This window comes from Dendrobium catenatum, unplaced genomic scaffold (genome assembly GCF_001605985.2).
Source record: "Dendrobium catenatum unplaced genomic scaffold, ASM160598v2 fragScaff_scaffold_1434, whole genome shotgun sequence".
Classification (NCBI taxonomy): Eukaryota; Viridiplantae; Streptophyta; class Magnoliopsida; order Asparagales; family Orchidaceae; genus Dendrobium; species Dendrobium catenatum.
In genome coordinates, this window is record NW_021319896.1 from 444,496 (window position 1) to 462,557 (window position 18,062).

Genomic DNA, 18,062 nt, shown 5'->3' on the forward strand with positions numbered 1-18,062 from the left:
TATGCAAAATAGTTACTAATGTCAAATTATTTCAATGGTTACAAATACACCATAGTAGGTATACTTGTACCTCAAATAACTTGTTAGTTATTTATCATTTTCAATTCATATCCAATTATATTTAACATTCATATGCATATATTATCATCGGTTTATCAAATATCCATCAACGGGAAGGTAAACATCAACTCAAGGAAATCCTGTGATTTCTTGTAGAGTCGTTCGTCACTATGGGAGTCTGTCGGCCCTGGGCCTTGGCTAGCCAATAACCAATAGGGTTCAACCGACATACATATCAATGCACTCATGCATATGATTTTCTAAAAGTTTCATAAGAATCATTCAATGAATTTTTATAGTTTTAACCTCACAAATATTCTTTTGTAATAAAATATGAATTGCCAATAATAATATTCATTGCATTCAATTAGAGCATGTGTATGAAAATATAAAAAAATGGTATACCAGAGATTATGCAGTAATAAATCATGAATATTCTATTTTTAGAAACATGCTAATTTATTACGAGCATATCTATAAAAATAAAATAAATTGCAATAGCAAGACTGGAAGTAAAATCAGTTACTAAAAACATATTGCAAATAGCACGAATTTATGCCCTTTAACAAGGAAGGATATGCTAACACTTAACAATTATTTATCTCTAGGCGAGCAACACAAAACGCTATGCCAAAGTTGTTCAATCGACAAAATTACCAGGGTAACAACTTGAAGGTACTTCACGTGAAAATCTAAACTCAATTAAAGAATTAAATACACAGAACAAAATGTTGAATTTAATCAAATTTAAAGACCTAAATCCATTACCAAAATAACAAAAAAATATATAATCACAATTGAAATCCAACTGATGCAGAACTAAGTATGAGATGCGTTTAGTTCATTTAGATTTTGCACAACTTGTGATTAGAATAATCGTAGAACAAAACTATAGCACTTTAAAACGATGAATCAAAACAAATAGGGGTCAAACCCGCTTAGGCCAAATTACGTAGCAAGAGATTTGAAGCTTTTCCAAATAAATCAAGAAAATAACACAATGACAAGTAGTAGTTTCAAAGAAATCCCTAATCTAACAACAAGAACTAGTAAACATAAAGGTGCACTTAAGCCCTACGTTTACTAAGCTTTAGCATGAGCAGTAGAGAGTTGTCCGTCGTGACTGTCATCAATTCCAAGAGAATTTAGAGTTAGGAAATATAATGAAAGGGGAAAGAGAAACCTTCGTCAAGGAGTTGTGGAGACCCTCCACTTGACGCCTTCGAAGTGCTCGTCAATTGCCTCCACTAAGGTGTCCAGAATACGCTCCAAGTAGTCCTCGATGGTGTGATCAATCATTGGATTCACGTCGAAGAAGGTGGACTGTAGGATGTCGGTGAAGCCGTCCTCGTCCCCGTTATTCCATATTCAGTCTCCGGATCCGCCATTCATGGGTAGTGGAAGACAAGATCTCCTTAGTACTTGATACGACTCTTGAGAGCTAGCAAAGAGAAAGAAGTTTCTCTTGCAAGTGGAGAGAAAGCAAACCCCAAATTCCCTTCCAAAAATATGAAATAGTTTCAGGTTTTAATCCAGAAATCTGAGAGAGATTTCAGATTTCTGTGATTGGAAGAAAGGGGTTTGGAGGGGGGGAATTATGGCTTCAAGTCCAATGGGGAATTAAAAGGAAGAGAGGAGATTTGAGAGAGAGGGGAGAGTCGGTTAGGGAGAGGGGAGGCCGGCGGGATTGAAAGGGATGGGGGGGGGATTTTTATTTCCTAATTCCAATAGTTGGTTTGGGAAATAATTTAGGAATTGGTGCTTTGAGGAAATTCGGCTAAGAGGGATGAGGGGTTTAATTGTTTCCAATAGAGGTAGTGGGGATTTAGGAAACAATTCCTAAAGGGAGCCAATAATGGGGTCGGCGGCTATTGGAGCAAGGGGGAGATTTGGGAGGTGATTTGGGTGAATTTAATAGGCTAGAGGGATTAGGAAAGTAATTAACTAAATCCAATTTGAATTTGAAATTCAAATTGATTTAATTAAAGAACTTTCCTAAAATAGATTTTTTATATTAGGAAAGATTTTGAAATTTGCAATAATTAATTTTGAATTTCAAATCTATCCACATTCAACTCAATCTAAAATAGGAAACAAGCTTGGATGGGGGAAGAGGGGGCTAGACCGGCGGCTAGGGAGATGAGGGCCGGCGGCATGGGGGCTCGGGCATGGGTTTGGCCGTGGGGTTGAGAGGGGAAAATTTGTGCGGTTAGGTAAAGGGGAGGTGATGGCTTGACGGAGGAGGAGATTGGATGCAAGATGAATCGAAGTGGAGGTGAAGGAAGGAAGAAGCGGCAAAGGATAAATATGAGAATCACGAACCCGGCCGTCTCCAAGGTTGGTGGGTGATCCGCTCTCCCTCTCCTAGGGATCTCTCCAACATTCTCTCCAAGAATGCTCAAACACTCTCAGAAGAACTCGCGCAAGAAGAAAATTTCTAATTAATCATTCCTTAACCTCATACGATGAGAGAAGGGGCTATAAATAGCCAAGTACAATGACTCAAGAAAAATAAAAGACAACCTTGCCCTTTGGGCTTACAAACAATAATCCCCACTAAAAGGGTACAACTGGAAACATAGTAAAAACAAATACATGACACAAGAAAATAGAAAAATACATGAATAGAAAATAACATAAATACTCAGAAATATAAGGACTCGATCGTGGCCGTAGATTGACGGCCACGCCTCTGATAAACCTTCCATGAGCTGATGTCCCCATCACTATCATAATATTATCCATCATAATAGAAGGAAGAAGAAACATTCAATGGTCCTTGGCAAAAATTGGTTTGATGAAGGAAAATGATGAGGAAAAGCTTTGAAACTCTTTATTTTTTTGGTCAAAATAAAAAGAGGTAGGAAATGGAGGCGAAATAGATATTTGACTTATGAAGGAGAGGTGTTCCTTGATTTAAGTGTCAGATCAAACGAAGAATTAAGTTTGAGAACTTCTCAGAAGGCATTTTTGACGGAAAGATGCGAAGAGGCGGAAGAGGTTTGATGGTTGTTTCGCAAGGGGAGGGGAAAGGGATGTATGGTGGTTGCAGAAGAAGGAAAATAGATGCTCTAGATTCTCTATTGGATTTAAATGGTGAAAGAAAGGAGGGTGGAAGAGTTTTGAAAGGTGGTTAAATCACGTGATTTACGCGATTGGAGAGAGAAACTTGAGTTAAAAGGGAGTGAAACAATGGCTGGTACATGGGATTAGTTGCGATCTTGGCAAAGGAGGAGCGGCTTGCTCGGCTGGCTCTCGCGCGCGGAAGAATCCAGACCGGTGTGATCCATCATTACACTTTAAAACACATTCCATGAGTTAAGCTCAATTTAAATTATTTTGTACTCATAAAAGAAAAGTTAATGTGTCATAATTATAACTTATAAACAATATGAGTAAGCAAATGAAAGTAAATAAAATTTTATTTTATAAATGAAAACTTGTTAATAGCTCAACATGAGCTCAAATAACAATTAATAGAAAGAGATGGGAAGAAATAGCTCCCACTAAAAGTACAAATAGAAATGTTGTTTAAACTTAAAATATCAAATGAAATTTTATAGCTTAAAAGGTTGCTCCTGTGTAATGATTCAGAAAATGGCCTATTGAATTTTCCTTGAAGCAGTTTATAACATGTGAATTTGATTATTCAAATTTAGCAAATAACTCTTTTTTTATTGAAGTGTAAACAAGAAGATATTGTGGCATGCAATATGAACAATAAAAAATGCATGATTTATTATATAATGGTAGTGTAATATGTGTCCTCAAGTTATCATATTAGAATAATATTGTATCATATAAATTAAAAAAGTCAGATGCTGTAAGATAGTTTTAGTATGATGATATTCATGATTATTTGTATGATAAATTATAAGCAATGCATATTTATTTTAACATATTCATATGTAGCCATATCATATATAATCATTTATGTCTAAAATCTGACTAATCAGTTATTTATGATTTTTTTGTATAGCTGTATACATGTCTATAGTTGATTTTATCAAGTTACCTTGAAATCATGAAGGTGAACATTAACTCATGAAAATCCAATGATTTCCAATAGAATATTCACTGGGGATCCATTGGCTTGGTTAGCCAATATCACGACCTAACCTAGGAGCTTGGAATTACCAAGATGGGAAATATACGGTTAGATGGAGTTTTTAAACTGCATCCACTAACATCAACTAAAATAAAAAAATATTATTTGCACAATTTTTGAAGATATTGAAGGAGTCACTAACATCAACTAAAATCAAAATAATTATTTGCACTTTAAAATAATAATAGTTTTGAAGATATTGAAGGAGTCACTAAATCATCAAAATTCATTCTATTACAATATAATACAGAATTTAATATAGCTATTTCAATTTATAGAAATATTAAACACTTATTACTTGAAGCTTCATATTGTCAGTATACGGTTTCCATTCTTTCACTCATTCAATCCAAAATATTTTATCCTAAATTATTAATTGAAAATAATCATGTATTGTGAATCATGCTGGGTTAAAATCACGTTTTCTTAAATTTTAATTAAAAAATTATCTTAATTGAGTAAAGCTTTTTATTCAGTTTAATGCATCGAGATCATGTATCCTATTGTGTGGGTGAATTTTTTTACTTTTCCGTGTGAGGTGACCTAAAAAGACTTGGATAGAAAATATTAAAAATGATATTTCTTTATTAGATTTAAACGATAATTTGACTTTTAACATGACACAATGGAGAAAAAGGTTATGTAGCTGACCCTACGTAGTGGAACAAAGGTTTGATGTTGTTGTTGTTGTTCCATGTGAGGTGACCAAGGAGTTTCTAGTTAAGCTTTTTTAGCTGTCCCAAACATGTTGGTGCAATCTGTCTCGCTATTGTTGACCTCTAAACAATAACCAAAGGAATGAAAGGGAGAAGAAAGCAACGAAGAAATCCTATGGCACATACCCGTCGGATCCACGAAAACCTCCGTGAATCCTGCTGTTCGGTGCCGTCTGCGTCGTTTCTCCGAAAAAATCTGCTGAAATCCTGCCTAAATTTTGCGAACCGCCTCGATCATGCTCCCATTCAGGTCTTTAAATACCGAGGCAACAAAGTCACTCGACGCGGCTTCTCACTCACGAACTCCTCTGCTCTTCCACGCTCGACTCCACTTCCCATTCCCGAAACTCCACCCGAGCCGATCACCCTCACGCCTGATCTCCTCTCTTCCCCGAGCTCTCTTTCTTCCAAACTCATTTTTTTCCCTCCTCGTGGACGCTCGACTTCGCTTCCTTCTCCAGCTTCCCTCTCCGATCGGATTGGGAGTTTCGACATTTCAGTCGGACTCAAAGACGGGAGCTCGCTGTAAAGAGAAACTGAGAGAGAGGGAGATAGAGAAAGAGAGTCCTCCCCTTACCCGTAGCAGCCAAATGTCGACTCTCCTCCGATTCGACCTCGATCTCCTGCAGCCAACCGCAAATCCAAGCCCCTCTCTGTTCTGACCTTCCGATCCCGCCGCTGCCTCGACTCCTTCGTGGCTGGTCTGACATCGCTACTTCTCCGACTTTCCTCCCTGCATATCGGAAGTTAACATTTTAATGGGAAGCATCAACAGGAGCTCGCTGGAAGTGAAGGTATCCTTCTCCCATTCACGCTTCTTTGGCCAAACCCGGTAAACAGAGAAGAAGAGGGGAGGTCAATCCATCTTAATAAATGTTAATTATATTCAAATTATTATTTAATTATAATTATAATTAGTTATTATATATATAGATTAATTAATTTATAATTAATAGTTAATTTTTTAATTATAATTGTTCAATTAATTATAATTTATTTTGATTAATTATAATTAATTACTAATTAAATTATAATTATAATTAATATATTAATTATAAACTAATTAATAATTAGTAATTAATTATTAATATTAATTATATAATTAACATTATAATTAAATATAATTATAAAAAAATATGCATGCTTCTCCTGCTCGGTCCACGACCCAACCACCGTCAAAGCCCGCGAAGGTATAATCCCTAAACTCAGGCTTCCATCCTTGGCTTGTACGACGGGCGGTAGATCACCTAAGCAAGCCTTTATTGAGCGTTGGTAGGAGGGAATCCGGTCTGACGCCTACGACGAGGCGGACAGTCGCCTTTCCTCGCCTTCCTATTCGACGTGGTGTTGAGCCGGCGGACCACCTAAGCACGCCTTTAGTGAGCGTGGTAGGAGGAACCCGGTGCGACTCCTACGACAAGGTAAGTAAGCGACCCCTCCTGTCTCGACATGCGTTGTCGAGCCGGCAAACCACCTAAGCACGCCTTTGGTGAGCGTGGTAGGAGGGAACCGGTTTGACGCACACGATGAGGCAGGTGAGCCTGGTGTACTCTCTTCTTTGTGTGGCCGGAACAATTCATAAGTATCCCGGATGGGAGAAAAAGCAAACTGCTCTTTTCTTGTAACAGGTACCGTCAAAAGACCCCATGCACGCCTTTATTTGCGCGTGGTGGGAAGAAAAAATCACGCTCGAGCTGTCCTCGAAAAGAGGAGCACTACCATGCACGCCTTTAGTGCGCGTTGTGGGAAGGCCCAGTTTTCTCGTAGTTTCCCGTAAACTGGGGAGACGCCGGGAGGTTGCCGAAATTTCTGGGTAAATATTACTACACTCGGACCTGTTTTGAACTCAAAAGAACAAAAAGATTTGGACCAAATGAGAAAGAGCAGTGAATTTTTGAACATGAATATGAACTGTGACTTGTAAAACCGCGAACTTGATTGAACCACAAGCAGAGGACCCTGAACAAAACCCAAATGATTTCTAAAGGCCAAACTCAAACAAAAATAAAATCAAAATTGGAACCAAATCCAAATCAATTTGAACTTATAATTGAACTTGCGAGGACTTGCAAATTTGAACCAAACAGAATGCAAGTGGAGCTTGAACTACACAAGAGACCTAAACAAGCACTTGAACTATGTACTTGAAACTCAAACTGTGCAGCATCAAGGAACGCAAAACTGAACTCAAGTGGATCCGAAATAGGTACTTGAGTTTGAATGGATGCCAAGAGTTGAACCCATAAGACATACAAGACTCAAGCATGGGCTTGACCTTGAACTCGGTCTGATGAAATACATAGACCAGGACTTTGATGAATGAACAAATCAGAGCCTAAATGCCACAGTTCTCTAAGTTAACAACAAGCTACAAGTGGGAGATGAAATCCCGATGCCATGAAAGATGTACGAATTCCTACAACGGTCTCAAATATGCCTGTTGATTGATGATGACAATACGGGAGGACCAATAAAGAAGGATCGTCCCCACAACAAGTGCAAATACGTCAATACCACCCGAGATGGTGAAAGGGTGATTCGATGCAGAAACAAATGGGCTTCTACAAAATACTTCCAGGAGGTCGTCTAGAAGACATGTATCCCTGCAAATAAAGAGGTCAATGAATGAATGAAGGTCATTCATTAAAATCCCAAATAGAAGTGAAATGTCGGTTCACTCACAAGCAACAATACGAACTCCTACAAGTCACTATAGAAGATCTGCAATCCATACAAATCCTTCTACAATACAAATATTATATACAATAATCCGTCCATGGGTTAGATGCATAAAGACTATAGTAAAATGCAATATCCTGTAGTCAATTTTAGTCCGTGAAAGAAAGACATCTACATACCTACATGCAGCAATAGCGGATGCATGAAAGACCAAAAGACCCCAACAAAATGCATGGAGTACTATGACAAGTGCAAGCTCCTACAACCAGGCAGGAGATTAGTTAGTGCACTACAATCCACCTGCAGAAAGCAACGAGTAGTGCACGACAGTCTACCTGTACGAAGCAGCGAACAATTCCATCCAGAAGCTGCTACGCCACGCCACCGGATCTGCAACATTCGTACAAGCAGACAGAAGGCGTCTATTCCAAGAATATCCCCGCACTGTGCACAATAGTTTGTTATACACATAGGCACACTAAAAGGGGTAAATGTAATCAATATACCCGCATGGGCCCCTGCGAGCGTGTTATTGGTACATACATGACGTCTAGGGATGCTGCGCGGGTTATTAAATTTAAACCCGATCCTTCTAAGTAGATGAAAGGTGTCGACAGGGTTTAATCATAAAATGCCCCCAAACCCGCATGGGCCCTGGCGAGCGTGTTATTGGTACACACCGTGACGTCTAGGGATGTTGCGCGGGTTTGACGAGTGAATTCAGGTTCGAAAACCGATCTTCTATACGGGTCAATAGAAGTCGACATGGTTCGAAACCAACAAACAAATATACGGTTGTGGCGACCGTCATATTTGTTTTAATACATTCATATTAGGCTTCAAGGCTATAACAATAAGAATTCACTATCAAGGGCATAAAGCATACGAACCCGATCCTCTGTCGACAGCCAGACAGAGTCGACAAAGGTTCAAGATTTAAATGAAAATGACCCCAAACACCCCGATGATGGCCGTGTTGAGTGATTATCTCAACCGGAGGGGTTTCACAAATATTTCTCAAAATTCCACCATAATGTCCATACACAAGTACTCAAAATTCCATCTAAAATCCAAAAATCCAAAACTCCACAAAAATTTCAAAATCCCAAAAATATTTAAAAATGAAATCAAACCATGAATCGCTTAAAGCAAAGCCCATCCACCTCCGCAACAGTCTGCCGGGGTGGACAAATTCAAATAAACTCTAGCTCACAAAGAGCCAAATGCCTAGTCGAAAAATATCACTAGGATTCATTCTCAAACAATCTCTTGCCAGTTAAGGACGTGGACGTGTCCTCTAACCGGCAGTTTCGCCGTCAAATGGCACTGCAGGTAAACGGTTATAGCCCGGGGCCCTCTGAACCGAGTGGTTTTGCCGCCAAATGGCCCCACAGATAGCGGTTATGGCCAGAGTCAATACGCTCCTTAATGACGTTAAATCCTTAGATATGAATCAATAGGATATGATCGATAGGACAAACCCTCTGTTAGCTAAGGTGGATTAAATTTGTCCCCTTAGACAAACATTCAACCCCGGTCTACAAGGTTCCCTGGACGAAGCAAACCCATGGCTGCCGACAAGGATCCTTCTGTCAGGTTGGGTCGACTACCTCCTCTGACTAAGTAGACCAGGGACCACGATGGCCCGGGACGACTGAACCATGGGATCTTGATCGAGTTTATCATCCATTCCCCCACCATCCGCTTTAAGTGCAAGATTGTGAAGTTTCTATTTTAAATATCAAAATTTTCAAATATCAATCATTCAAATTCCAATTTTCAAATCCCAAACCCATGCTGCTACTATATGCCAGATAACACGTATATTCTACGTATCTGATCGACGACTAGCCTTAATCGAAATTTCTCTCTCATTATTGGGAGGGGTAATTAACTATAGGGGCTTGCGCCTATAGGAAACCAGAACTCAGATCATAAAGTCCTCACAAAATGAGGGCGAAATCTCTGGGTAGTGTCTTATCTACAAACCCATCTGCCTTCCAAAATTTACCCCAGAACTTGTTCGTTAAAACTCCCCCTTGCCAAATAAGAAAAGAAAACGCGCGGCGGGGAGGCCGGGGCCGAATTTTTGGAGCCCACAGCTATTAGGGCAATTTTGTCTTTTATTGAATGTCTTTTGGGTAGCATTTGCACGCCATCACGTTTGTCGCTCGCAGTTTTGCTCTTATTTGATGGAGACGACTCCGGACGGTTATCGAGGTCAACAATGTTACAAGAAAGTATTGTGTTCGATCTCATGTTGGATATGTGGTAATATGTTAGTGACAGGATTGTATTGTTCAGCCCAAACTATTAGCTTATACTTCTAGGTTAAATTTATTTTAAGCTACTTTTTTTTTTCCGTGGTGTCATTTTGACACCTATTATTTTAAGCCACTTCTTTCCTGAGGTCCACTGGATTTATCAGTGATCCATGCTCCCATATACTTTTACTTAATGCCACATTCACCAAGAAATTGTACCTTGGATTCCTTAGTTTTTGCACTTGATGTGTTGAGTAGCCATTGAATGAAACAGGCATACTCTTTACTTATTTAGCATGACTCACTTTTGGCATAACGTTTTTGCTCTTCTATTTTTATGATTATATATTTATTTATTTTTTTGGGTGTTTTTAATGGATAACAACTATTTTTGTTTTTTATGTTTTTATGTAATTTGGTTTAAAATAAGCTCTTTTTTTGTTTTAACTTACTGCTAATTGTAAATTACAGTGCAGACTGTTTTACTTGCATTCCAGCACTACATTGTGGTGCTTGGTACTATTGTTATGATATCGAGTATTGTGGTCCCTCAAATGGGTGGAAGCCATGTAAAATTTATGAACCTTTCTATGTTTTTTGGTTATGATGCTAGAATGTGCTTTTCTTAAAGCTGTAGATATTGTAACAGGGTGACAAGGCAAGAGTAATTCAGACTTCTCTTTTTATGAGTGGAATAAATACCCTGCTTCAAACATTCATAGGAACAAGGCTTCCGACAGTGATGAGTGCATCATTTGCGTATTTAATACCAGTCACATCTATCATCAAAGATTTCTCATTTAGAACCTTTGAAGATGAGCGCCAGGTATGTGGAAGGCTGGGATATTATGTAGAATTAGAGTGAAACAATTCGTGTATACTTGTAATTATTATTTGTTTAAACAATTTCGGTTTCTTTTTTGTCAATATTGCTAATTGAGAAGTTTTTGTTATGTCGGTTTCGGTTTTTCAGAATAGATCATAGTTTAGTTTCCTGCATTTTGTCTTCTACCATGTTCTTTGTCACATGAAAGCGCAATTTAAATATTGTCCTAATGGAGCCTAACGGAGATTGCAGAGATTTGTTCATACCATGAGAGCCATCCAAGGTGCCTTGATTGTCTCTTCGTTTGTTAACATCATCATTGGGTACAGCAAAGCATGGGGAAACTTTTCAAAGTAATATACTTTCTATTCAATGGCCAATCTAATATGTAGATCGTGTCTTTTCTAACTTTTTCCTCCCTTGCGATTACTTCAGATTTTTCAGTCCTATAGTAATTGTTCCTACCGTCTGCTTGGTGGGTCTTGGGCTCTTCGAACAGGGTTTTCCTCAGGTATTTTTTTATTGATAAGATAAAATAGATTTCAAAGTGAAAGATCAAGATGTAACCTGTTGTCTTATTTTCAGGTTGCAAAGTGTGTGGAGATTGGATTGCCAATGCTAATTTTATTGGTGTTTTCTCAACAAGTAATGCTTTTATGTACAGGAATTAATGCTCTATTGCTGTAAAACTTGATATATTGTTTAGAAACTGTTAAATTGCATACTTAGTACATTTCTTCAACAGTACATGAAGCATATCAATGAGAGGTCATACTTTTTGTTTGAGAGGTTTGCTTTGCTTGCCTGCATTGCAATCATCTGGGCTTTTGCGGCTATTTTAACTGTTGGTGGTGCATATAACAATGTTTCTGAGAAAACTAAGCAACATTGTCGCACTGATAGATCATATCTTCTATCATCCGCACCGTGGTAGGCTTTGTCGTTCGATGTTATTTAATTTTTCTCTCATGTGTACAACTTTTCGTGCTCGCATCTCTGATTCTTCCGTATTGGCATTATTTCATTCCAGGATTAAAATCCCATACCCATTTCAATGGGGTGCTCCCATCTTTGTTGCTAGCCATGTATTTGGAATGATGGGTGCTGCACTTGTTGCACTTTTTGAGGTTAGTATTAACTACTGAGTTATTTGTTTTTCTTTATCTCAGATGCCTTTTTTTGTGGATTTGATTTCTTTTTTGTTATTTTTCAGTCGACGGGAGCGCATTATGGAGCTTCACGTCTAGCAGGTGCTACTCCACCTCCGGCGCATGTCTTAAGTCGAAGTATTGGCCTTCAGGTTTGTTAACTGGAAATAATCTAACGATTTTTTTTTTTTTCAGAACTAAATGTATTTTTTTTCACACTACTGATTCTGAACCATAGATTGTGGATGGCCAAGCTTTAATTTGATGCCAAACTTGAGGAGTTGCTCGTTGAAATTTGGAACATAAATATAGTACGAATTCCTTTGTTGGCCTTGCTGAGTTTATATTTATTTTCATAAAATGCCATAGGCTGTGCTATGCTAGTTCAGATGGGTTAGAGTGACGATCCTTGCTCTGACGATGACTGTCATTATACCCAGCAGGAAAAATAGGTGGGTGGGAATAAATCTTCAGAGAAATTTATATAGAGAGAGGTTAAGATATGAGGGCAATAAGTTATGCTTATTTGCCATTGGTTTTCTAAGAAAACCAGCGTCACAATTGTCTAGATATTCACAGGGATATTCATTTAGAGGAATTTTTTCTCTTATCATATTTCTATCTTACGTCCTCTTGATATATGTATACCTGACATATTTATTTAAGACAATTAATTATACTATCTAATCATATATCTAAATTTTTAACAAATAACTTTCATTAATTATTTCTGATACATCATCAAAAAATTACATTGATCGAGCACGAATCTCGAGGCAAAATCAAGTTGGAAACTTAAAAAATTAGATCGGAGATCATATGAATTCCGATTTCAACAAACTTATAGTCAAACTGAGCGTCTCGGAAACACAAACCCAACGACACCAAAATCGACTCAATCTGAGCCCAAATGAGTCCAAATCAAAGACTCGAAGCATTTTTGGAAGGATCGAACCACAATTTGGGTTGCCAAACAATCTCCAATCATCACATGCTTATTATAGAATCGAGCGGCTCGACGAGACGAATCCAACGAACCCAAGATCATCAAATTATGATATCATTAAGACAGTCAAATATTCATTGAACGGTGCATGATCGCAGGAATCAAGGTCGGCCGTCCATTCGAACCACTCCAAATTTACCATTGATCTTCCACTTATTTTCAAGCCATGCTACTCAAGAATTCTATAAATAGAACCCCATTTCATCATGAAAAGGGGGGAAGAAGCTAAGAGAGAAAAAGGAAGAGAAGGAAGAAAGCTCCAGCCACCTAGCTCCTCCTCGACCACCGCCGGAGTGCTGCCGCACCACCGCCGTAGGTCTGCCGCACCACCGCCTGACCACCAAGGGACGCCGGAGTGCTGCTGCACCAGCGCCAGAGTACTGTCGCACCATCGCCGTAGTTCTACCGCACCATCGCCGGACCACCAAGGGACGTCGGAGTGCTACCGCACCACCGCCGGACCACCAAGGGACGTTGGAGTGCTGCCGCACCACCGACGGACCACCAAGGGACGCCAAAGTTCCATCCGAAGCTGAAGTACCCCCTGACACTGAAGTGCCACTGCCGATCCACCGCCTGACACCGGAGTGCCGCCGAACCACCATCTGACAGTGGAGTGACGTTGGACTTTTGCAAAACTCTCAGTTGATATTTGTAATCTGGTCGTTTTCAAGGACAAGTCAGACCATTGTATTTTCCTCAAATTTTAGTGGAATCATTTTCAACTGGGCTAGGCCCCATAATTTTTTCCCTTTCCGGGTTTTCCACGTAAAAAATATTGTGTTCTCTGTGTGTGAGCTGGATATCCGTGCAACGCTAAGACGTAGAATTATAACTCTATCGCCGCGTATATTCTAGCCCGCAACAATTTCTATGGCTCTTTCACTATAATTCATATTCCTAAGATAATCTTTGGGCTCTGATACCACCTTTGTCACGACTTGGTCCGGAGGATCAAATTTATGAGGCGAGAAGAGACAGTCGGACGGTTGATTGAATTTTTGTCTACTAATTATCTCCAATGCACTGAAAGATCCACTAAAACCTCAAAATTATTAAATAAAAATGCTATAATTACTTTTGTGTTGGTGTATCGCGTCTACGAGACACATTTTATCCTATTCCACTCATTTAAGCTATTATAAAATATAGGTGAATATATTTTTTTCCAAATATTAAGTGAGTCACAATTCAGAGAGTAAATCACGCTTCTAAATTACAGTAATATAAGTCATTGAGAATAATATGTATGCACATTTCAAAATATAAAGTAATAAAATTCATTTTGAATATGACCATCAAGGTGAAGCATATTTGTATGTATGACATGCCATATTTTTATCCTTTTTATAAATAATATAACTGTCACAGGAGACTGTATAAAATGATACCAATAAAGGTACTCCTTTTTCATTTTTTTTTATCATTTTTCATTTACGTGCGCGGATATAATGCATCCCCAGAATAATAATATAACCGTCACAGGTTTTTATAACCTTTTTCATTTACTTATTCTTGCTGATCTTTCTCTCTCTCCCTCTCTCGGTTGTTCGCATGTCCTCATCTCCTTTCACACTATTAACTTAACGAAAAAAAAGAGCGGTTTTAGATCTGATAAATGCATGCATCGTTTTGGAAACGATACACTCGTTCAACAAATATATCGATAAAAGGTAGGGAAACTAAACAAAAAAGAAACTTACGTCGACCTTGCTTTCGCCCTCTCTCGTTTGTGCTATTGCATTTGCTCACCCGAACACCACACCAGCCCACATACCTCCTCAATCCCGATCAGCCCCTAATGCGCGCAAATCCAATTGACTAGAAGTCGTGCACCGTCCCATTTCCTCTTGTGACCAGAAGCCATGTGCCATCCAGCCTTTGGCTCGATGTCGTCCCGCCTATGGCTTCTTTGATCCAACTGCACAGCACGTCTGATCCGCCTTCTCGCTACCCGTCCAAATACCCGACCAAACCTGCTCCTACTTCTGTCTTCAACCTGCACAACAACCACACACCTGTCCACGTGTAAAGCCCGTACATGCACAACAATCGGCTTCACTCCTATATACGCGAGCCCGTCCAGTTTTGCAGCCCACCATTCGCCATCATTGTTGAACCCACTGATCGTCTCCAAGCCAAGTCACCGAAGGCACGCCTTTTTTCGTATATATATACAACTTATGTAATAACTCGCAAGTTCTTAACAAATCATTTACTGCTTCGGTTCTTGTTGCTTGCACGATCTTATTGACTACAATAAGTCTAGGAGTATAAGGACATGTTTGCCAACTGATTGCTGCTCCACCTATTGTTTATTTTTTTGGCTTTTATAATGAAATGTAATTAAACATGAAATACAAAATTGTTTAGCAAGTATGTGTCGATTTCAAAGACCTGCGCTGTGATCTTTGATCCGAAGACCCGGGTCATGATCTTTTATCCGAGCGGATGAATTTTAAAATCAAAGACCCTACGCCGTGATCTTTTATCCAGGCAAGATTGTCATGACCCGGTCCGGATGCTCGACTTAACGAGCCGGGAACTAAAAGTTGGATGATAGAATAATTCAATACAATTCATAAACAATACAATATATAACTTTCTCATTTCAACTGAATAACCACTATAATAAATAAATAAAAAATATATTCATTTCACTTTTTTAAAAGAAAACTAAAATTTACATCAATCGATTACTTGTTTTCATTATTGCGTCGTCTTCTATAAATAAACTCTTCCCTTCCGGCCATTTCTAATTTTTGAGATTTACCTGAATATATTTGTTTAATGAAATGAGTTTACAAAGTAAACTCAGTGGGTAATTGTTATAACAATTAACATGTATAAAATACAATACATATAACATTTTATATATGTCTATTCATTTAACATTTAAAATACATTTCTTTTATTTGGTTCATTTCATTCCATTCATTTCTTTATACATATTATATCATATTCATTTATAGCATTTACTTTAATATGTATTCCTTTTCCCATTTATTTTATACAGGAGCACCGTTTAAATGTATCAAAGGTACATCCATTTCTATTTTCTTTTTCATAATCTTTTCTTTTTTACATGAACGGGTACGTTGCTTCCCCAGCCAGTACCTTACTGCGGGGGGCGGGGGTGTGAACTCCTGTAATATGCATGCATATCTGTTTCCCCTTTATCTTTCATTCATTTATACTTTTATTTATAATATAGATTATATCATTCTTTTTCTCATTTTTTTCTTATATTCTTAGGTATATAACTATAATGGATATATTTTAACTTCACTTTTATTTCTTTTACATATACATTTATATTCATAATATTAGGTATTTGAATTCATTTAATGTGAACATTCATTATCACATATGCATTTGAATCATCTCACATAATAACATGAAAGATAAGTAAAATAAAATTCAATAATAAAATGCCTATACACAATGGTAATTTACCAACTTAATTCTACTCTCACACTATTCATCTTGTATTGAAAATTGTTCATCATAACATAATAATTTAATTAATATTAAATATCAATTAAATATCTCAATAAGCATTTGATTTATTCCACAAAATTTACCTCACAATATTTTGCTTTCTTTCCTCGTAAATCTTCTTTCCTCCACCGTTAAACCAAAGTCTATATCACTTAGATTCTTCCAACCTAAATTAAAATATGCCTCTCATTGTTTATTCACTATAAGAAACGAGAAAATGAAACATAACCTTAAACTAATCACTTACGTTTAGAAGGAAGTCCAAAGTCTAATTCCATCTTTTACCTTTTCTCCCAATTCTTTCTCATCGCTTTCAATCCCTTCCTTTTCCCTTTATGCAAATATCATTTGCTTTACATGAAGTAAAACAAAGAAATTTATACAAAAATGGAAAGAAAATTCAACAAACCTTATTTCCTCTTTTCCTCGATCATTCCTCTGATTTCTTCCTAATCTCCAGTTCTTTAGCAGTAAGAATGACAAAAGAGTTAAAAGGAGTTATTATATCTCATCCTCAAAAGCAATCATTCATTAAAAATGGCGAAACGAATCTTCCAATATTTCCACGCACGTGTTCAGTTTTTCCAGCCCTGTTTCGCCTGTTCGCCCTCTTTTTGTTCACGAATGCCTGTTTGAGATAATTGAATCGGCCGGATGAACTGGTCGTCACAAAGATGCATTTTAAAATCAAAGTCTCTATGCAGCTGATCTTTGATCTGAGTAAGATGATTTCTAATTTAGATACCCTGCATCATTTCATCTTTTGATCTAGGCAGGTAGAGGCCACCGCATGTGTCATCTCGACCTCCTCTCATGGTTGCCGAATTTCCTTTGGATTTATTGGCAAGTAATTTGAGAATTTTAATAATTAAATAATTAACTCAATTCAAAATTCATTTAGTTAATTATATACCATATTTTAATTAAAAAAATAAACTAATAAACTAATTAATTTAAAATAAAATTAAAATCTCATTTAACTAATTGATTTAATTAATTAAATTCATTAAATTTAAAATTTAATTTGTTAATAGAACAATTTAATAATCAAATAATCAATTTTAAAATCATTATTAATGAAATTAAATAATTAATCAATTTAAAATGAATTAAAAATCTAATTTAATTAATTAACTAATAAATTAAATTAAAATAAACTTGAATACTCATTTAATTAATTAACCATTTTAAATTCATTTAACTAATTAATTAATTGAATAATAATAAAAAAAATGAAATAAAAAGAGAAGTGTTTACATTAAACAAACCTAAGTATAAACTAACACCAACTAAACCCAAAATATTAAAACTGAAACATTAAACTCACAAAACCAAACTCTCACAAACTAAAAAAACTTTTCATGCTCCAAAGCTCCTCCTGTGCAAGCCCCAAAGCAGTACGAGCTCCTACAAATAAATAAACAAAAATCATTACTATAAACAAAACTGCAGTGCAATAAAGTCACAGCAGATTACTGTAAAAAAATTGCAATGCAAGGAAGAAAACTAGTACTGTAAGCTAAATTATACTGCTGAAAGGCTAAGTACTGTAACTAAAACAATGCTAAAGCAAGAAAAGAAACTATTGAAATAGAAATACTGGTGTAGAGGCAATAAAGAAAGTGTAAACTAAGTGTCCAATCTACCCTAGCCAAAGAATTAGAAAACTCATAAAGCAGAGCCATAAGACCTGTCCAAAACTAAAACCACATGCAACTTCCAAGGAAAGCTGTAAGACTTGCTATTGGAGGGAC

The 18,062-nt window shown here is 37.2% G+C and overlaps 1 protein-coding gene across 1 annotated transcript in view; it reads left to right on the plus strand.

Moving 5' to 3' along the window:
• The window catches only part of LOC110097757 (nucleobase-ascorbate transporter 3), a 29,950-nt gene that overhangs the window by 1,293 nt on the left and 10,595 nt on the right, over positions 1–18,062 (plus strand). The window contains exons 2-9 of the mRNA XM_020824306.2: positions 10,299–10,396; positions 10,477–10,653; positions 10,906–11,006; positions 11,089–11,164; positions 11,239–11,298; positions 11,399–11,583; positions 11,684–11,780; positions 11,867–11,953. Of these exons, the coding sequence (XP_020679965.1) occupies positions 10,355–10,396; positions 10,477–10,653; positions 10,906–11,006; positions 11,089–11,164; positions 11,239–11,298; positions 11,399–11,583; positions 11,684–11,780; positions 11,867–11,953 (825 nt within the window). The 5' untranslated portion in view covers positions 10,299–10,354. The remainder of the gene's footprint in view (positions 1–10,298; positions 10,397–10,476; positions 10,654–10,905; positions 11,007–11,088; positions 11,165–11,238; positions 11,299–11,398; positions 11,584–11,683; positions 11,781–11,866; positions 11,954–18,062) is intronic.